General features: G+C 46.9%; 1 protein-coding gene across 2 annotated transcripts in view; it reads right to left on the bottom strand.

Moving 5' to 3' along the window:
* Positions 1–22810, bottom strand: part of LOC138516426 (cytochrome P450 4V2-like) — a 1267862-nt gene that overhangs the window by 171764 nt on the left and 1073288 nt on the right. For both annotated transcript variants that reach the window (XM_069631546.1, XM_069631545.1), the window contains one exon: positions 10746–10925. In XM_069631546.1, the coding sequence (XP_069487647.1) occupies positions 10746–10925 (180 nt within the window). The remainder of the gene's footprint in view (positions 1–10745; positions 10926–22810) is intronic.

Below are 22810 nucleotides of genomic sequence, written 5' to 3'. Positions count from 1 at the left end.
AATTCAAAAGGTGATCTCCAAACAAATTCTCAGGCCGCCCGCCAGTATTCAAACCAGGCATTGTCCCACTGAAACCATGAGCAACCTCTGCCTGAACACGGCAGCCACTCCCATTCTCTCCCCTAAAGGAACTGGTGGTTCCTCATGCCCTCAACGACCTTGCACGTGCATCAATGCATGTACTACATGCACAATGCTGGCAAGTCACAATGAGAATCAGTGCCTGCCCTCTGTGCTCTCACACTTCCCCCCTCGAAGAATACGCCTGAGAGCTCAGCGGGCAGTACACCACCTGGCATTTACTCTAATGCCATATTAGAACTTGAGAATATTTCAGCCCATACCACAGCCCTAGGTACCATCATCCGGAACTCACGCCTCAGATCACGTACCAGCCACAATCCAGCTGAGTTTCCTATTGCTTCACAATCTCCAACAACAACCCCTATTCAATGCAACATTATCACTATGTTATGTGCACTCTTCTCCACCAAACTCCCACAACAGAGTTCCACACAAGCCTGGACTCAGCCACTGTCCCCCACCCCACTCCCAGCAGAATCTCACATCGCTCACATCATCCAACACTTCACCACTGCGTAGCCCATACCTACAAGAAGCCCATCCCGAAATCCATACACAAGGCAGAAGCTCTCCTCCCTAACAACCATCCTCCTCAAATCCAGACTTCCAACAGCTCCATTCCTGCTCCCACTACTGGCAGGGATCTCACCAATAGTTGTAGTTGCCATCAGAACCAAACACCACCGTGCCTCCCCTCCAAACCTCCCAGTCTCAAACCACCAACCACGATCAGGGCTTGTCCACTAGCACTCAACCCTTCTTGACCTGTGCCTTCATTAACGCTTGTTTCCTCTCTGCCCACGCACTTAACATCCATGACCTCATCACCATGGTCAACCTTGACGCACTAGCCATCATAGAGAGCTGGCTCCATGAAACTTCTGGCCTTGTTCTAGCCCTAGCTATACCCCCAGGATATAATATCCTTCGTAATGATAGACCCACCTCCAGGGGAGGCAGAGTCGCTATGATTGCGAGAGATTCCATCCCGCTTAGACAAATTCACATTTCAATTGATGGAAATACCAACCAACTCTCACTAAATTTCTCACCATCCCTACCTGCACTATCACCTTGCACCTTATCTACTGCCCTCCTGGCACTTCTCCAAGCTTGAGCAAAATATTCTTCATATCCTCCAGGATAACCTCAAAGTCTCCACAAAAATAATCTTACTAGGAAACCTCAACCTGGGCCTACATGACCCAAACAACCTACCATCCAAATCATTATCAGATGCACTCAACACACTTGGGTTCACTCAATGCATCACCAATCCCACACACAACAAAGGCAGCATATTGGATTGGATCGCAGACCACAACTGCCAAATCTCCACCAGCGCCAGCACACCCTGTCCATAGTCTGATCATCATGTCATCCAAACAAACCACAAGCATTACCAAACGCTTTTCCTCCTACTGTCTCAAGGAGCTCTCAGAAGCTAACAAGAGACAAGGGGGGTCATTACGAGTACGGCGGTAGGGGGTTAACAGCACCGGTAAGGATGCCAGTGCCGTTAATCTCCTACCACCGCATTCCGAGGTCCCTTAGCGGGTCCCACTAGGGCCGGCTGGTTTTACCAGCCGCCCTTAGCGGGACCCGTTAATGGACCAGGGAGCTAATAACGGGCTCGTTATTAGCTTCTTCCCCATTCCCATTGAGCCCTGTGGGGGCTCAAATGGGAATGGGGAATGGTTTTTGGAATGGGGATTTACCGGGTCCGCAAGGGTCAGAATGTCCCGGTAAGTCCCCATTCCGACACCACGATCCCGGGCACGGGTTTGGAGGCAGCCATGGTGCTATTAGCACCATGGCTGCCTCCAAACTCGTAATGACCTCCAATATCTTACCCCTGATCAGCATTCCATGTCTTCAGCCCCCTTTCACCTCAAACCTCACCTCAATTGTGGATATTTACACTTCACCCTCTATAAGGCAGTGAACACACTAGCCCCCCTAATATCACTAACTTGTGTTAGCAAGCTGTGCACGGATGTCAAAGCGAGCGCTGTACTCGCTGTGCCACTTGACAGGCTACAGTGAAGTGGCACAGCGAGTAGAGCACTTGACCGCCTATAGACCGGTTAAATTATTTCTATTAACCCACCCTGTGTCGTCTGCCTTTTTCAGAGCCCTCTAAATGCCAGGGGATCAATTTGGCGGTGATAGTGCGCGGTAGAAAACATTATGCCACTTTCAACGAACAAGTTCACACAAAGCAAAGACGGTCAGACATTCCAACTCAGGATTTACACCTGACCTACTAAAACTAAGCACCATGAAATGACATGCCCAGTTAACTTAGCTTAAGAAAAACACCACTGCTGCAAAACAGGATTTCGCCAAAGCTGCCAAACAATATAAATCAGCCATAATCACAGCCAAGTCCATGTCCTTCAACACTAGAATCAACAATGCTAAATCAGACTCAAAGTACATCTTCACCATCTACAGAGAACTTGAATTCCCAGCTGCTCCCCCCACAACCATCATCAAAGACAAGACCTGTTGCTTCAGCATCCAAGAGGCACTCCTGGGTATAATTGACCTATTGATTAGGAAGATCCCAGCTCAACAAGCCACATGCAACACAGTAACCCTGACCTCCAGCAATAACTACTTAACTCCCTCCCACACTCTCTGAAACCGATGTCACCAAACTGATTAACAGTCTAAAACCCTCTAAATGCAAAGGCAACATTTTCCCTGCATCCCTCGTCAAAGACTGTGCCGACATACCTACCCCCATCACCACAGCTATCATAAACACAGCCTTCGCTCAAAGTACTGTTCCAGCCAGCCTCAAGGAAGCATGGGTACTCCCTCTCCTAAAAACACATCCTTAGACCCAGCCATCCCCACTAACTACAAGCCAATCACTACCGTCCCATTCCTCCTAAAATCTTTGGACCAAGCTGCCTACCTACAAGTCCAGTAGTTCCTGGAAGACAATCACTACCTAGGAAAGCGTCAGTCCAGATCCCGCCCTGGGCACGGCACAGAATCTGCCCTTCTCTATCTAAAAATTCAATGAGATGAGATCAGGGATGAAGGCAAGTCTGCACTCCTCCTCCTCCTAGATTGTTCTGCATCATTCCACCTGTTCAACCAACAGATCCTCTGCGAGCACCTCACCACTCACGCTCATTTCTCACCTTCAGCCACTGCCTGGATAGCATCCTTCCTTAATGGAAGAGTGATGAGAGTGTTCTCTGAGATCACCAACGCTTCTCCCTCTCCCATTACTGGCGGTGTGCCACAAGTATCCTGCATCGCCCCACTCTTTAAAATATTTTTACTACACCCCTATTTAACATTTTAGATTCCCTCGGCATAGCTTACACAAATTATGCACTCAAATCTTGATCCCCCTCTGAGGCAACTTCATAGAAGACTTTAACACCCTTAACTCCATCTATTCTACAATTTAGACCTGTAAGGCAGCCTATCACCTCTATCTCAACAGCAACAAGACAGAAATCCTGATTGTTGGCCCGCCAAGTGGCTTAAAGACCCTTGACAATCAATACTATGCCTTCACAATTGACAATTGCTCAATGCTGGTCTCTAACACAGTAAAGACCTAAGGGGTCTACCTAGATGCATCACTTACCATGACTAGACAAGTAAGTGCCATTGCCTTTTTGGCAGCCTACGCAACCAAGGTCCTTAATGCAGCTGGACCTTCCCTCACTAAAAACAACTGCCTGACCATTGTCTGTACAATCATTGGCTCAAAGATTGATACCCGAAACCTACTCAAACTTCAAGTAATCCAGAACAATGTCCTTAGAGCTGCCCTGAACATCTCGAAAAGGGAACACATATTGAGAGCTAGAAGAGATGCACACTGGCTCCGCATCCAGGAGTGGATCATTTCCAAAACCCTCTCTATAACCCACAAGTGCCTGTCCAACACAGCACCACCATACCGAGCCAAAGGAATTGATAAAGCCCATTCTTCCAGACCCACTAGAACCCCGTACATAGATAAACCTTTGGTGCCCAAAATCAAAAGATGCAAAGCAAGAGGCTCAAGCGTCCCATACCTTGCTGCCGAGCTCTGGAACAACCTCCCACCATCCTTGAGGGCAGAGAAATCTCACTGGATCTCCTGCAAAGCACTAAAAACTCAACTATTCACCTAAACCTGAATTACCGCCATCTAGCCTCTCGCTAGGAATTTCTGTCCCACCACCCAACTGCCTGCTCTGAGGATAACTGCCACCTGGTGGTATACCTACGAAATATATGATTTTGTATTTCTATGATAACTGCCACATGGTTTTACCTCTTAGCATGTGCTTGTTTGTAACTATGCCTGTATCATAATAAGCCTGACTATTACTCTGTACCTGCAACAGAGCCTCAATGCCTACGGGTTGTATGCACGCTATACAAATGAAATAAATAAATTAATGGGTTACACTCTTTTTATATGGAAGGCGAAAGCTTTGATTTTCAAGCCAACCGCCTGATCAAATCTGCTACTGCTTTTTGAAATGCATTCTCAACATAAACCAGAGGTGACTGTCTGCCATCAACCATGATCAAGTCAATATACTACTTGGCAAGATAGTGATGTGCCTCGATACATCTGCAGCCAATAATTGTCAAAGCCAGTAAGAACATTGATGGAGGCACCCAAAGGTGAAGACAGGCCTGGGAGTATTTTGTTGCAAAGAGCACTATTCACTTATACAGGAAGTGGACTACAGAACATCAGGGTCCCAGTCATAAGTCTCTGTGACAAATCGACCTGACTGCCAGGATGTATGAAGATAGTCCAGTTCCATGTCATCGACTCTGTGGTCCAAACTACCATTGCCCAGAGTATTATGCCAGCATTTGACCAGTAGCAACTCAACTTTGGTAACCTTTACCTGCCAGAGATATAAAGGCTGCCTGTGTGAGCTGTGTAAGTATATGGTCCTTCCTTTTCACATTCTGTAGCAGCACATCGACTTACTCCTGAGACCAGGAAAGTAATCAACCCAGCTGGGCATCCCTCACCCCTGATATGTAGCACAAATCCGAACTCAAGACCAAGATGAAAAAGCAAGACACCACAATCCTACAATTGCAGCAAGGCAGACGCCACTGTGTGTTGCAGCACATTGATATATCACTGATAAAAGGAAAGAAAGCAACCCAGCTGGGCACCTGCCCCTGGAATATATCACAAACCCGAATCCAAGACCGAAGAGAAAAAAGCAAGCCTCCACAAGCCTACCACGACAGTGAGTCAGACACCACTGTGTGTTGCAGCACATCGATTTATCACTGATCTCAGGGAAAAAAAGCAACCCAGGAGGGCACATGCCCTTGGAATATATCAAAAATCAGAATCCAATACGGAGGTGAAAAAGCAAGACACCTTATTCCTACAACAACAAAGGCACACGCCACTGTGTTTTACAATGCATTGACCTACCAAAAGAACAAAGAAAGAAGTCATTCCCGGAGTAACGAACACCCAGAACAAAGGACAAATCAGCAACACCTGGAACAAAGCAAGCCACCACAAACCTAGAACCACAGGGAGGCACCCATCATAACATGTAAGCCCACATCAATCTCCCAAACCTAAAACTATTTAACACAACAACACATCTAGTCAGATAAAAACCAACAGAGAATCAAGCAACATTCGAGAACTGCACAAGCAACAAGCCAAACAACGAAATCTATGTAATCGCAGGACCAACCCCACCATACAACACCAAGCCACAACAGCCCAAAACATCAAGGCTGCAAATATGCCATGAGCCAAGAAGGACAAAGAAACAAGAATTAAATACAGAATAAGAAAGAGCAATGAAATCAAACCCCCATCGAGATGGAACAACCTATCAGAAGTCGCAAAACAACTCAAAATTCCCACTAAGCGGACTAAAAATATGGACCAAGACAAGAACAAAAACAGTATACATCTCCTGCTACCACTCCACCTGTAATCCTACCACAGAGGAAAAACAGAGAAACCACAACTAAGAACCCAATGAATCCTACAGTGTGCCCCACCAGACTAACAAAGCAGAAACCACAACACCCAGAACCCAGCAACTCCAAAGACCTTTTCATAAAAACGCAGACAAGAATCAGAGATAAGAGAGAATCCCTAACCATTACACCCCTTACATAACCAGAGACTGGCAAAATGACCACACGGAGAACCAAACACCCGACTACTACAAACCTCAACAAGAAACCCATCACTCAACTCAACTGAACTCCTTAACGAAGGGATAGGGGCCCCAACTACACAACCAGAAAATAACAGTCTCACCCAATAGAGAACCCAAATACCAACAAGGACCACCCCAACTGAGTTGTGAGAAATGATATGCAGCAAAGAACAAGAAAAAATACACACTCTGCACTGCAATCTACTCAATGTAAGATCCATGGCTAAGCAGAAAACAGAAATGTACAACCTCCTAAGAGAAGGCAGAACTGACCTGCTCTTCCTCACAGAAACATGGCAATCGGACAATTACAAAACAATCACCCACAAATCCATACCTGACTATTCCAAACTAATACATTCTAACAGAGAAAACCAAAGAGGAGGAGGCCTCTTAATAACACACAAAAACTACATCTGCTCCACACCATTCCCCTCAACTGACATAAAATATTGCAAATCACTTCGATTTTTCTCAAAGTGTCCACCAATCTTCAGTGCTTTAGCGACATACTGAAACTGCAAACACATATTGGTACTGTGTCATTACAATGCCACTGTTAAAAAATTCAGGTACTGTTCCACAACATTACAAAACACGATCATATACTGATCGGGAAACACACAAAAAATAGAGAAACCTCTGAGAATAGACAGTCTTGGTTAACTTTGTGAATAAACAATATTAAGTCTACCTCAGAGAATTTTTCGTATTCTATTTTTTTGTATTCAATTTTTTTGTGTCCAAATTGTTTTGTGTATCCACTGTTTTGTACCCAATCTTTGTGTTTGAATAATTTAATTTTCAAGCTCTGTTTAATTCACTGTTTCTGTGTTTGACTAATTTATTTTCATGCCCATGTATAATTTATTGCATTTGTTTTTGAAATCCTTGTAAATGTTGTATATATTTCATTCATTAAAAATGGTCAATATTTTTCCAGCTATACTTCCGGTAATTTTCCTACTTGTGACTCTAGATATGAGCACATAAACATTTCTTAGCAAGAATAAGTAAAAATAGGACATTAATTGCTATGTCTAAATTACAGTGTGGATTGCTCCTTTTCGTTTGTTCTGCATTTTGCCCCAAATCCACACTTAACACTTCAGGGGCTACCCTACCCTTTCGTACAACTGTTCCACAATAGCAGTCCTGTTAAGAAATCTTGTTATGCTGCCACTAAATATGCTTTAGCCCTTCTGTGAATAGTTAAATGGCCCATATGGCAGCTCTGCTAGCAGCTAGGGCACTGTGCTTAAATATATAGCAGCGCTGTTGATAGGTGCTAGTACAGTCAAACTACTACGAATATATACAGCAATGTTGGAAAGTGTTGCCATGGTCTCATTTAAAATATAATAGCAAGGGATGATGGGGGAAGGATTGCTAATGTCTCATTCAAAGTATGTAAAAGTCCATCAAAGAATTGCTGGTAGATTTGTACCCTCCCTATATGTATGAATTATATCTGCTCAGGTAGTAAAAGTAACATTGAGAGCATGCATCCAGCCATTCCTTGCTGTGACAAACAAGGCAATGTGCCCTTGCATGCATGCATGCACTCACACACAGACGCACACATGCAAGCACTTGCAATATTTTAAAACTATACCAAACATATCTACTAATTTAACATCAAAAACCTTTCGTAATGAGAAATGCCAAACAGCTGCTTGCTCAGAGGCTCTCATAAAACTAAAACGCATAAAAAACCTCAAGCCATTAAATGCCATTGATGTGCTTGTGAGATAAACAGAAAACATAGTATGAGATGCCTATGCAAATAACTAGTATATTTGAAAACATTATACTTCAGCGGAGCAGCCTCTATTAAAATCAATGAAGACATCAGGGATAAACACAAAAATGCAGCCCTTGCTAGACCACACTTTTACACTGTACTAGACCAATTTACAAAATCAGGCTCAGTAAGAATGCTAAATCTAAGGAAACTTCCAAAGTGTCAAAACAATTTGTAATGCACTTAGTGGTGCAATATTCTTAAATAACATTGTAACACAGAAAAGCAAAGCATTTGAACAAAGTGAAAAACACACACTAATGTATTTTCAAGTGTTACAGTTTATAGACTCTAAAAGTATTCGCTAGATGAAATAACCAACACAGGAGTTTTAAATAAACAATACAAAAAATAAGAAAAAGAAAGGAGCCGTATTCAGAAGAACTAAGTGCATAAAAAGCCCAGATATGCACCTTATCTGGAGGGCTGACCATATGATCCCATTCACCATCAAAATCCCAAACCGCATTATGCCCACAAACATAAAACTCTCTGCAACTAACAAAAGAGACTGGAACTGTCTTGACCTGGGAATGCTAACAGAGCTACTGGAATGAACCAAACCAAACACCTCCCATCTAAATAGAATGACTCAGAACACAGCAGAAAAGAACCGAGGGAACCCAAAAAAACAAATTGCAAACTGGAAAAACAATGGAGAAATTACTATAATCATTCTCACAAAAACAAATACTGATGACAAATAATCAGTCTTGAAACCGAAACTGCATATTACACTACAAGGATCCAATCGGCAAAAAAAACCACTAAAAGAATTATTCAAAATCATCAAGGAAATTAAGCACACAACCACGTGCAAAAAATGCATGGTACCATCACAATCCCTATGTGACAACATCACAGCCCATCTAAGAACAAAAAAAGAAGCAATACAACAGGCCATTGATGCAAGCCACGTTACCAACCCCCCCATAACTGCCAGAAATCAGCATGCCAACAACCACCACAATACTCAATCTTTTCAAACCTATACGCGAAGAAAGTTTCAACAAACTAATAAAAGACACAAACCTCACCATCCCCAGGTAACCCACGTTGCCCTGGCATCTTCAAAAAAACTCCTCAATCACAGAATTCCAGCCTCATACTTCCAACTACTAATGAACTTATCCCTGAACATAGGAAAAGTACTTAACACTTTCAAATCAGCATACATTATATCCCTCCTGAAAAACGAAAAAGGAAATACGCAAGACCCTACCAGTTACAGATCTATATTGAATCTACCTTACCCAGCGAAAATCCTTGAGAACTACATATACAAAGTACTAATCAACCATGTAGAAAACAATGGAACACTCGACCACTTCCAAGTTGGCTTCAGACTCATGAGAGGAGCTGAATCAGCACTTCTCTCCATATGGGACGATCTAAAAATAAACACAGACAACAGCAGCCAATAGACCCTCATACTACTGGACATATCAGACGCCTTCGACACAATTCAACACACAACACTAATACAGAGACTCACCAACCGAACAGAAAGCACACACATATTGCCTTTTATATCTAACACTAAAAATGTCACCAGCGGCATACCAGAAGAATGAATCCTCTCCACGCTCCTCTTTAACATCTGCATGTCCCCCCTAATGAAACCTATTCAAACCCATGGACTGACTGTCTACAGCTAGGAAGACAATGCCTAACTCATCTTCACGATAACCTCCTTCCAAGACTCAAACAACACCCTCAACAAATATATACCTGGATGACAAACAACAATCTCAAACTAAATCCGACCAAAACAGAAATAATGATGTCCCCTTCAGAAGACAAGGCAGCAGACACATACTTGAGCTGGCCACTGTGCATAGCAACCCAACCAGAAACATTGCCAGTGATAAAACACCTGTGCATCCTCATGGACAACAGACCTTCTCTAGAACCACAAATCAACTCATTAGCACATAATCGCTTCTATCTCCTGCGACTAATAAGAGGGATACTCCCCTACCTCAACTTCCCACACAGAACCTTCACAATCATCTCCTTTGTGCTATCAAGACTAGACTACACAAACAAACTTTACCTTGGAATGCCAGAATGCCTCACAAACAAACTACAACACATCCAAAATATTTCAGCAAGACTACTCCTTAGACTAAATATAAGAGACCATATCACACCAGGCCTGAGAAGATGATGCTGGCTACCACTAAAAACGCTATCCCTTTAAAACTCTGCATCACCCACAGATCACTACACGTACAAGAAGCTGAATTTCTCCAAACTAAAATCAACTGCTACCAACCAGGAAAAAACCTAAGATCGAGCAAAGACGTCCAAATAGAAACAAAACACTACAAGAAAAAGAAATTCCAGAGGAAATGCATTTCATAGGCAAACTATGAAACTCTATACCGAAGGAAATAAGCATGTTGCAAGACCATCTAACTTTCAGAAAACAATTGAAACAACTGAAAATCTGGCTGTTCAACTCACCAAGACAAGCATAACAACATGCACCAACTCAAACCTTACTATGGGACAAAAACAAACACTGGTAAATGTGGATTGCAGAACCCACAAATAAAACAAACAAATATTAAAAACTTAACAATATTTGAAAATACTGTTTTGCACACATTCAACCCCTGAATTCAAGGAGAAAATTAGCTACATAATGACTATGTACGTACCAATGCAGTTTCTGGGACCAGCGGAAAATGGTATGTATGCATAAGGGCTACGTCCTTTGGAATTCTCAGAGAAGAATCGCTCAGGTTGAAATTCTTCGGGATCTGGGAAATATTTTGGATCTCTATGCAGGGCAGAGGGAATGATTAATGCTGTCACGCCTTTTGGTACATCATATCCACCTAAAAGGAAATTACCAATACACCTGTTGAAGACATCATGCAGATCAACAAAGCATTCTAAGTAAATCTTGATTAGACATTTAGCATATCGTAAGTACACAAAATAATGCATTTATATATGAGAGGTATGTTCTGCACATAATTGGTTTCCCTTCATTCTGTCATATTTTCAGTTTCTTATATTCACAAATCATAAACTTATCCTTTCCCCCATCAACTTAGTTTCTCTCATTTTCCATAAATCTATTCTAACTATCTTGCTACTTTTTCAATTCCAAGTTGTGGGAGGCATATATTCTTATGTTTTAGAAATCACTGAAGTCTGACTTCTATTCTGTAAATTTCTATATTTTGTTAGATCATACATTGGGCCTCTTAATGAGGTTTGTAGTGTTGAAAAAAAGTGGTGATAATTCCACCGGAATACCGCCAATCTCATAAGGAGGACATTGGGCTATTTATTTGTTGGGTATTTATAATGCGCCTATACACCAAGATGTTTCAATCCACAACAAGGCAGGAGGGGGGAGGGATGAAGAAAAACAAAAAAGGTCCTACTAGGCGTTGTGTCATTTGGATCGTGCAAGTGCAGTAACAAGAAGTGTGAGGGAGAGGGGCGGGAGGAAGTGCTGGTCAGGTTGGAAGGGCCATGGGTTATGTGAGTGCCAAGAGGATGCAAGGTGGACAAGTGCCAAGGAAATGCAGAGAGTGCAGGGAAAATAAGGTCCATGTGCTAAGTGAGTGGGATGGCTGGACAGCTCAAAGGGGTGTAGGCCCAAACAGGCAGTGCAAGGTCGAGGGGGCCAAGAATTGCAAATGAAGAATTGGCTGAAGGTCGGGGAGACCAAGTGTAGGGGTAGACTGGTTGATGAGGGCCTGGTGCCCTGTAAGAATCAGAAGGAACTAGGCAGCCAATCAAAAGAAGCAGAGGGGGCATTAGCAGGGAAGGGGGAGAGAAGAGGCAGAGAAAAGGAGGGTTTTGAGGAGTTTCTGGAACCTAAGGAGATCTGGCTCAAGTCTGACCGGGACAGGGAGGACATTCCAGAAAGGAGGAGCGAGATCTACCCCCGACACCCTACTTGAAAAATCGTCTGATCTGCAGAGAGTTGGAGCTAGAAGACCGAAGGGCTCTAGAAGGGAGGAATTTGGGGAGAGACGGTTGGATGTGGCGTGGTCCCAGCTCCCAGAAAGCCTTGTGGATGATGCAGAGGGTCTTGAACTTGATCCTTGCAGCAAATGGGAGCTAGTCTAGAGAATTAAGGTCTGAAGAAATGTGGTCCCTGGACTTGAGGCCAAGGATAAGTCTCTCAGTCCTATTCTGGATTAGTTGAAGGAGGCGAAGGGAGAAGTTAGGCAGACTAAGGAAGAGGCTGTTGCAGTAGTCCAGCCTGGAGAGGACCGGAGCTCTGGAGACATTGAGCCTCATTACGAGGTTGGAGGTAGCCATGGCGCCATTAGCACCATAGCTGCCTCCAAAATTGTACCGACTCCGGTCTGGTGGATGGAGCAATTACCGGTCCATTCCGAGGTTGGAGGGACCAGTAATTCCCCATTCACCAGAGCCATTCCCCATTCCCATTTGAGCCCCCATAGGGCTCAATGGGAAGGCGGCAATAACGGTACCGCAAATTGCGGTACCGTTATTGACGCCGGTATCCCTTTGCGGGTCCCGTCCTTAACGCCTGGTAAAACCAGGCATTAGGGAATGACCCGCATAGGGTACTCGTAGTAGGGCGGTAAGGGATTACCGGCACCGGTGCCCTTACCGGTGCCGGTAATCCCTTACCGCCCACCTCATAATGTCGCCCATTGAGTTTCTGGCGGAAGGTGAGGAAAGGGAGAATGCCTCTGAGGAGGTGCAGCTGAATGTGGGCTGTCTTGACAAGGTCTGTTATGTAAGGAGAGAAGGAGAGAGGAGTCGAAGATAACACCATGGTTAAGTGCCTAACAGGAGGCTATGGGGTCATGGAGGGTGGCCAGAGTGTATGAGGGAAGGAAGAAGCTGGGTTCTCAATGAGATGGATCTCAGTCCTACTGGCATTAAGGCAGAGATTGTGAGCAGTGCACCATGCCTGAACAGCAGGTAGACCATCGGGAATGAGAGAGGAAGAAGAGGAGGCAGTGGAGAGCAACTTGAAGGAGAGCTGCGTGTGTTGTCCACATAACACTGGAAGTTAGGGTAAAAGGCAGGGTCAAATAGGCTAGAGGGGAAAGGTAGATGTTGAAAAGGCACGACAAGAGGATAGAGCCATGAGGGACACCACAGGTAGAGTGAGATGGTGGAGAGAAAAGGGCCCAGATGAATCTGTTAGGGTGGAAATGGGTATATCCCACCCCCTAAGCGATTTCAGGCAAGGTGAATACCCTATGAGATAATGGCCCTCATTACGACCCTGGCGGAAAGTGACTGACCGGACCGCAACAGCGTAAATAGCGTTTCCGCCATTGCACGAAGGAGCAAAGTGCGGCTAATCACGACCCATCGGGCACGAGCATTACGCCATGGCGGAATCCGAAAGGCTGCGATGGCGGAAATGACCCCAAAACGGCCCTTACCGCCGCCGTACGCTGCACCAGGTGCAATACCGCCACCCATCTTAGCGGTCACCGTAATGAGCGGTCACCGTAACGAGCGGGCACCGCAAATTACGGCCACCGTAAATATACGGAAACGGAAGTAAAAGCATGTGGCCGGAACGGGAAACAGCACGCCGCACAACTATAAAATCCGAATCCCAACACAACCATTAAAAATCCGACCCTGACACACATCCCAACCCGTTAGCAACCCCAGTTAAAAAAATAAATATGGGAAAGGTAGCCAAGAAAGCGTGTGACCGCAAGCGGCAGGTACACTTCTCCCGAGAGGAACTGACCGTGCTCACCGAGACCCTCCAGGAAAATGCCGCCGTCGTCTTCTCCAGTCAAATGACCAGGACGGCCCTTGCCAACAAGAAGGCCATATGGGCCCTGGTGGCACAGCGCGTAAGTGCGGTGGGGACAACACCCCGCACGCCACAGCAATGTCGCAAGCGGTGGGACGACCTGCGGATCCGCGTACGCAGCATACTTTCTGCGAACAGGAACATCGCCACAGCTACCGGGGGGGGTTCAGAGTCGCCCATCAAGTTGACCCCCTGGGAGGAAATCTGCGCCTCCACCATAGGAATGGAGAGCATAGAGGGAGTCGGAGGGATGGAGAAAGGAGTGCCGACATCCGGAGAATCAGGTAGGTTGGCCAAGAGAAACAATGCGAAATCCACAAACCACGAACATGTGCAGTACCATGTGACCCCATAGTGCAATACATACTTTGCCCTGACAGCGCCCTCTAAAAGTCAGAATGAACAAACAAATCAATCAAGATGCCATAAACAACCCCTACATGTGCAGCATGCACCCCCTAACTGCAGGCAGCCAAATGAATGCATCCTCAATCCACACGAAAATGAGACCACCTCCAAGGCCCAGTCCCAAATCAGCCTCATGTACCACCCCAATGCATTTGATACGTTGCCATTCCAAATCCGACAGACCCATAACTAACGCTCGCCCCTCTTTACTCCACCACAGGGTCCGATACCAACGACGAGCTGCAGGACACCCCTACCAGCACGCCTGCAAAGAGGGCCAGGACCAACGTCCCAAGAGCCTCCACCTCAGGTGCAAGGATCAAGACACGGCAGCAGCAGGAATCAAGTGGCAGCACACTGGAGGGGACTGCAACAGGCACCCCAGCAGCCAGCAAGTCCACAACCCCAGCACCACAGGTCCCCCCAAAGAACGTATCTGATGGCACTGCCTCTGGTGGTAGCAGCACCATAGGTGACACAGCTGTCATGCCAGCATGCTCCGACACGGAAAACAGTGCTGGCGACGTAGGTACCATCCATGACCTTTCCCAATCCCCCTGCATGTTCCATCCCCTACACCATGACGAAACCACGCAGGGGCACCCTGAAGACGACGACTGGCCAACCCCCACAAGTCCTGTGCCAAGGCAACATGTGTTGAGCAGCCCCCCTGTCACACCACCGCAAATGTCCATGGCCCAGCAGAGGCAACAGTCCCTCGACCTGCTGATCGAGCAACAGCAGGAAGTGTCCACGCTACTCAAGGACCATGCAAATGAATGCGGGGGTTCCAGGGCAGCCATGGAAACATCCACCGAGACACTCAGGGCACAAATAGAGAAAAGTAGTGAGAGCCTCAGGGGAGAAATGGAGAGAAGCACCGAGAGCCTGAGAGCACAAATGGAGAAAAGCACCGAGAGCCTGAGAGCACAAATGGAGAAAAGCACCGAGAGCCTGAGGGGGGAACTGCATGCGACGTCCAAAGACGTTTGTGCTGAACTTGCTGCTGTGCGCCGTGTGCTCTCGGAGCTCTCACAAACCCTCAGAGACATGCATGGACGCGAGCAGGCAGAGACATCATCCGTGGCAAGTTCCGTCCAGGGCAGCCCCCAACGCAGATCTGGCAGGAACCTGCGCTCCACGGGCAGGGGTGCCCCTGATACCCGTAGAGGGGGCTTGCAATAGCGTCCAACCACGGACAGCATGCATATTTGGACACTGGTGTTGGGGGGGGAGGTAGTAGGGTGGAGGGGGTGTGTTGGGCTTCACTGGGTGGCGGGTCCATAGGGTGTATAAATCAAATCACATTAACAATACAGCATCTCATAATCATCCAATGACATGTGTGGACATTGATATTTGCGTACGAGGCCTTCATAGGCGTACAGTCCACAATGTGCCTGTACTACACACACACAGTGCCACAGGTCCCCTTTCCGTGTAATAGGCACCATGCGTGGTTGCTAGAAGCATGCATCTATGATGCTCTGTCGGATTGCACGTGCATCCTGTGCCTCATGGACTCCTTGAGGTGCCTCCACATCCCCACCCTCATCATCATCATCATCTTCAGGTGCATGCAGTACAGCGTCAGGGGGCATGGGCACATTCCTACGTATGCACATGTTGTGCAGCATGACACATGCCATGACCATCTTAGAAACCTTCTCATGGCTGTACATGAGTGCCCCGCCAGACCTGCTGAGGCTGCGGAAACGAGCCTTCAGTAGGCCGAATGCCTGTTCAATGACCACACGGGTACGTGAGTGGGCATGGTTGTAGTCCTCCTCATGCTCGTTCTGTGGGTTCCGGATTGGTGTAAGGAGCCATCTCTTCAGTGGATACCCGGCATCACCTGTATGAGACGAATAAAGGGTGTCAGTGGAATGATAGTGCTAAGTAGCCCCCCCCCCCTCCTGCAAGGTCATTGACGCATCAAATGGGCCACGATGTCATGCATGGAATGAGACTCACCGAGTAGCCAGGATCTGTGCCCTGCGTGTCGCTCCATGTAGCGTGGTATTCTTGTGTTCCTCAGGACCATAGAATCATGGGTAGATCCTGGAAATCTGGCACAACAATGCGTAAATATCTTGTTGGAGTCACACACCATTTGCACATTGATTGAATGAAATTGTTTCCGGTTGCGGTACTGGACCTCCATGGCATGTGGGACAACCAATTCAACATGGGTGCAGTCGATGGCACCAATGCAACCCGGGATGCCGCCAAGTGCATGGAATCCCACTTTTGCGTTGGTAATCTCCTGGTACGTGCGTGGTAGTGTGATGTGGTCGTCGGCGTGCTTCAGGAGGGCATCGTGCACTTGGAAGAGTGTCCGTGAGAACAGTGGCTGTGAAATGCCATGCAACTGTCCCACTGTGTGCTGGTAGGTGCCTGTGGCCAGGAAGTGGAGTGCAGACACCACCTTCAGTAGGGGTGGGATGGCGGTTGGGCTATCTATCATGCTCACGAGGTCAGCATGTGTCATGTCCACAATGGCGATTATGGTGTCCCGGTCCAAACGGTAGAGGGTGTGGATCTGCTCAGCAGTGAGGTTGAACGGATCGGCTCGGAGGCGTGGGATTGCGGGCCGCCTGCGTGGTGGTAGTGGCAGTGCTTGTGGGCCTTGCTGACCCTGCCTTGCCCTCCTCCTCCTCCTTCTCCTCCGTCTCCCCTGTGCGCCCGGTTGTTGTACCTGTTGTTGTTCGTCGTCTTCTTGTAGTTGTAGCACTTGCAGTGCTATCTGGTCCCCCAGGCCCAACATCGCTAGTCCTGCCGGTAGCATTTTGGAGTGGGAGTGGTTGTGGGAGGGGTTTGGGTCTGCTATATATGTGCTGTCGGCCTGTATGGCCTCCACCTGTGCTGATTGAATGATTCTGTGGCAGATGCTATCCCTTCTGGCCGAGCACGTCCCGCACGTAAGGCTGCATTTGGCCGCATGGCATCTTGGGATTGGAATCATGTATCTAATCCCGATGGCAGTGTGATGTACTTTGACTGATCTTCATGGTATGCTCCCATTATTACACATGCTATGATTGCAGCCGCTTACATACCTGTGAAGAGTCAGTGGTATGTAGGGCTCGATCGATGGCCGACCCTCATGCAGCACAGTAACGTACTTCACCGACGGGCGTGGCGTCCCATTTGTGATTGCAGCCAGTTAGCATCATGACACACAGCCGCACTACATTGATGTAATTGTGAATGCAAGCGTTCACAGAAGCCTTTTCGACGTAATGTTGCAAGTGAGGAATTCGAAGGCCAGCATTTTGGGTTTTGAAGTAGCGGCGAGGATACGCCCACAGGTCTGGCTGGAAATGTAACGTTCTATTGTAGAATGTCCTTGGGACATGGCCCATAACGAGCAGGCAATGAATGATATGAATTGAATGGGATGCGCAATAGCGTAGTGGACGATAAGGCAGGACGTTCCCAAATCCATCTTGCTTCACAACACTACAGATCCGGCCAGGGGCACAGTGGTTTTTGCGGACTGCATTACGCACAGACGCGATGGAAGTTTCACATATTATGTGAGTGAATATTCATGCGTTTTCATTGCGGGATGAGGGAATGATGAATGGATGCATGGACTGATGATTCCGTTTAGGGTCTGCCATGTACATGGGTTTTTTGATTCACTCCCCTTCCCCTGCGCTATGTGATGCAAGGCTGCCATAGTGGGACATACGTCTATCTGCCCTTGTCGGATCCTCCCTGTCTCGACGCGCCTTCATACACTTGTGTCTAGGCACGTTACTAATCCCATGTCATGGGTTCTATCTTGACGGACGCATGCACAGTAACCGACGTTGCCAATGGTGTATTTAGCTCGATTGATTTCGTTATGATTCGATACTGATTTAGGGGTGTGTATATTCCTTTGGAGTGGGCTAGCATGCATATGGGTGTGGATTTGGTGTGTTGAATGAAGATTGTAATGCATCATGAGTCCCGTAATGCAATCGGTTAATTTGTGTTTCTTTTGGGTGACAGGTATCTCCTGCCCTATTGCAGATGCCATCTCTACGCCACTCCTCCAGATGGTTTTTACTCTCGACTCCTGCAGCTTCGGGTGAATCAGTGGAGCACCATTTCGATCTTATGGGACGATCGCCAATGGGCCACATGCCCTTACGCTGTACTGGTGGCTAGGTGCAACATTTCGGCCTTTCAGCTCGACTAGTGCCTGCCTCATGGGACGGACCTGCGGTTCTTGCCGCTTCCATGTTGCCTTTTGGAACGTTGATGTAGGCCCTGTGTGCCATGATGGTACAGGGCGTCACACAAGTGGAAGCTGGTCAATTATTGCAGATGCAGCCCTCGGTGATGATGGTTGTTTTGGTGGTATTTTGCAAATTGCTGTGGGGCCTTTGTCATTTGGATGTGCATTTAAATTGTATTCCGATATTTGTCGTGTTGCGTTGTTCTTTGCAGGTGATGTGGCGATTTTCGCTTTGTGGCGGTATGTATTGCGAGATGATCTGCATTGTGTTCCGCCTTCTGAGTTGAGTTGTGTGGTACAGTACTGGCCGCGTTTGCCTACGTAGCACAGTATGGTCACGGATAGGGGCTGCCATTGTGACTGTTTACATGATGTGCTGTTCAGGGGCGGGGGATTGGCTTTTGGCCGACTGGTGCCTGTCAGCCAGGTCGATTGGTGGAATGATGGGATGTTCAGAATGTGGCTGGTCACAGGTGACTGTGTTTGCGTGCGTTTGTTGGAGGGGGACTGGGGTCATGTCCATTGGAATAGCTTCTGTATTGATGCCATCTGTGCCCTGCAGCTCCCATCGGCCCCTCTTGGGATGAGCCTGGCTGCTCAGTCACTCTGCCAACTTGTGTGGTACATGCTTCTGCTGATGGTTGGTTTGTTTACTGGCATGAGTACAGGGCTGGTGCAATCCCCCTCAGGATGCTGTTTTGGATGTTGCCTTGCGCTGGTGGCAAGCGATGGGTGACTACTGTTGTTTTGTGTCATGTGTTCTTGATTTTCATTTTGATGTATTGTACCTTCACATGCCTGTGCTGCGTCAGTACGGCTATGGTGACATGCCGTACATGGATGCCCACTCACGGGGCGCTTTGAGCCCCTGCATGCTTTTCTACGTTGGCATGCATGGGTGAATTGTGGATTTCACTGGTTGCATAGTGTGAGTACATTGCGCCTGCCAGGAGTTGTGCAATGTGGCCAGGGAGTGGAGTACAGGCACTCAGTGGGCCATTTACGGTTGGTTCACGTTGCCGTATTTCTCGCCATGGCGGAATGGTACTTTACGACGTGCTTGATGGCGTTCAGTACATGTCCGCTAGGGTCAGAATTCGCGTACCGTTGCGCCATGGCGGTGATTCCGGTTTTGCAAGGCGCGCGTGCGCGTACTTGGTGCAGTTAGCGTTGCCGTTCACTGCGGTGTCGCTAATGGCATCGTACTTTACGGTGACGGGTCATGATCGCAACGAGCGGTGTTCGATGGCGGTATTGCATTTCCGCCATCATTTTTCCATTTCCGCAAGGGTCGTAATGAGGCCCAATGTGCTGTATAAAGGGGGAGAAAACCGCACTATGAAACTCGGTGCGAAAGCAATATTGTGCTAATAGTAGATGGCATGGCATTAGGAGACACACAGAAAGAAACACCATTTTGTATTTATGACAAAAACACAGGTTTGTATAACTGCACTGCACAAGTCGAGCTCCATGGAAAGATTTTACTAGGCCCAACATCATTATGGCAGAATAAATCTGCATGGCCAGTTCTCAGGGAAGTCCACTCCCCCCATGTTTCTTCACTGTTGCAAACATTTAGGGCCTCATTACGACTCAGGCGGTAAGGGGTTTACGCCGGCGTAAACAGCGCCGACCCTTACCGCCTGAGTACGAGGTCCCTTAGCGCCATGGCGGATTTAACACCTGCTTTTAGCAGGTGTTAAAATCCATGGTGCTAAGGGACCATGGAGTTAATTACGCCACCGTAATTTACGGTGGCGTAATTAACGCCTTGCCCACTCCCATTATGCCCTATGGGGCAAAAATGGGAATGGGGAAGGGTAAATGGGGATTGGGGACTTACCGCCCCGCCAACCTCGGAATGGGGCGGTAAGTCCGCCAACCACCATGGCGTAAACGTAGTTTACGCCATGGTGGTAAAGTCACGGCCCAGGCGGTAACTTACCGCCTGGGTCGTAATGAGGCCCTTAGTATCATTCAGCGGAATGCGTCCTACAAGAGCTTTAGCAACACCAGGCTCTGTGCAGCATCAATTCATCACCACTAAGCTGCCAGTAGGCCTATAACCCCCACCCAGCCAGCCAAAAGCCATCCTAAACCAGTGACCGAACCCCCACATCCCTGCATTCCATGATAAGCAGGTGACCCCCTGCCCTAATACAAATCAAGTGTCCATAAAAGATCTAAGCATGCACAACTGTTTTACTCACAGCATAAAATACATCCTTTTGTAGCACAAGGTTCAGAGAGGGATACATTAAAGATCAAAACCCATGGTAAAGACCTTGAGTGCGAGAGGTGCAGTATCAACGAAGCCCAGAATGTGTGGGTCAGTGTGACTGTATTTTATCCTCCCTTTCCCCTGGCACCAATTTGCGAGCTGCCCAGGTGCATGCCACAGTGATATAGTTACCAGGATTAGCGTGTTAGTTTAGATGCAACATTGTACTTTATGAGTGCCCTGACCTTCACCAAGTTTCAAGATGAGCCCAGCTGACCCGCGTGGAGTCTGACAGTGGAAGAACCAACCAATTGCAGCCTGGCATCTCATATAGAATAGGCCCATGTATAGGATCCCACCAATCAGTGGCACCAGTTTGTACTGTATTGTGATGACGCTACACAGCTTTTTAAGCTTCTGCTGTACTAAGATGGACTCGAACATTCACATGCTGCATAGTCATTTGCTGTTATTTGTATTCTGTAATATTAAAACTTGTTATCCTTGCTATCTTTTGTCTTATTTCCCTGGTGGGTTGTATTCACTTTGTAGTGTGCGTACACTGGCGTAACAGGGGTCCCAGCACCGCCTGTGGTGCGGGGGGTCCCGCGACCACATGATCTGGAAGGGGGGCCCACTTGAATTGGCTCTGCATTTCTAAAGAAATGATTTCTGTAACAGAAATAATTTCTTTATGAAGGCAGAGTGAATACAGAAAGTCTGGTGGCTACCCCCACCCCATGACATGAAGACCCTAGGCTGGAGGCCTCCATGTCATGGGGTGGGGAAGCCCTATAACTTCAAAAATGAATAGTTTATTTTTGAAGTCACTATGCCTTCATAAAGAAATTATTTCCATTATGGTTCAGTCATTAACATAAATCATTTCTTTGTGAAGTCAGAGTAACTTCAAAAAGAAACAATGGCCCTCACTACGAGCATGGCGAGATGAATCGGCCGGTAACTGCCCATTCGCGGGTGGCGGTATTGCTGGGCTCCCGATCCCCATACTGCCTAATAGTGACAGAATGGGAGTGGGGAGCATGGTTGCGCCGGCACCGTTGTTAACGGTGCCAGCGCAATTACGAATTATTCTCGGTGGTGCCGCACAGCCCACCAGGTAAGACCTGGCAGGCTGTCAGGAACCCGCAAGCAGAACTCATAATGCGGCAGGACGCTATGAACGGTGCCGGTGCCTTATCGCCACCATTCATACTGTCACCGCCAGGGTCCTAATGAGGCCCAATGTATTCTTGAAGTATTATGGCTCTCCTCAACCCATGACGTGTGCGTGTGTGAGTGTATGGTGAAAGAGTGCACACAAATGTATGGGTGGGTGGTTATGCGTGTGTGTGTGTGTACGGTGAAAGGATGTACACTTAAATGTATGGGTGGCTGCCCGGGTGTGCCTATATGCTGAAAGTGTCCACACTTAAATGTATAGGTGGTATTACCCAAATTGTTCAAACACAATTGTTCGAATTACCTAATTGACCGAAAGTCAATGGTCCGAATTGACCTTTGCACAATTAAATGCATATATATATATATATATATATATATATATATATATATATATATATATATATATATATATATATATATATATATATGTATATATATATTACATGGCCACGGTAGTGGCCATGTAGTTTTGGTTAAGTTGCTGTTTCCATAGGAAGAGCACTTTTTGGGCGTCTTATAACTTCGCTCTCCCTGGACGGATCCTCATCAAACTTTGCAAAAAAAGTAGTTTGGTCACTCTGAATTTTTCTGGAAAGTTTGGTGAGGATTCATCCAGGGGGGGAAAAGTTATAGGGGGGGGTCCCAAAACTTTTGTTTTTTCCCATAGACTGAATGGGAAAAAACTTTGGGCACGGCTACAGCCCGAACCGCTGGACGGATTTACACCAAATTTGCAGCAGGAGCGGCGGCCTGGTCCCAAAAGCGTGCTTTTGTAAATTTGGTGTAAATCCATCCAGTAGTTTTTTTTATAAATGACCAAAATGTAAGGCAAAAAATTAGTGATATCTGCCTTCGCTTCGCAGACGGACTTCCCTGTTCGCTCCGCGGACAG

The sequence above is a fragment of the Ambystoma mexicanum genome, chromosome 6q, assembly GCF_040938575.1.
Source record: "Ambystoma mexicanum isolate Mex_15411 chromosome 6q, UKY_AmexF1_1, whole genome shotgun sequence".
Taxonomy (NCBI): domain Eukaryota; kingdom Metazoa; phylum Chordata; class Amphibia; order Caudata; family Ambystomatidae; genus Ambystoma; species Ambystoma mexicanum.
The sequence above is the reverse complement of the archived record's forward strand: the minus strand, read 5'-3'. Positions and strand labels throughout refer to the sequence as shown.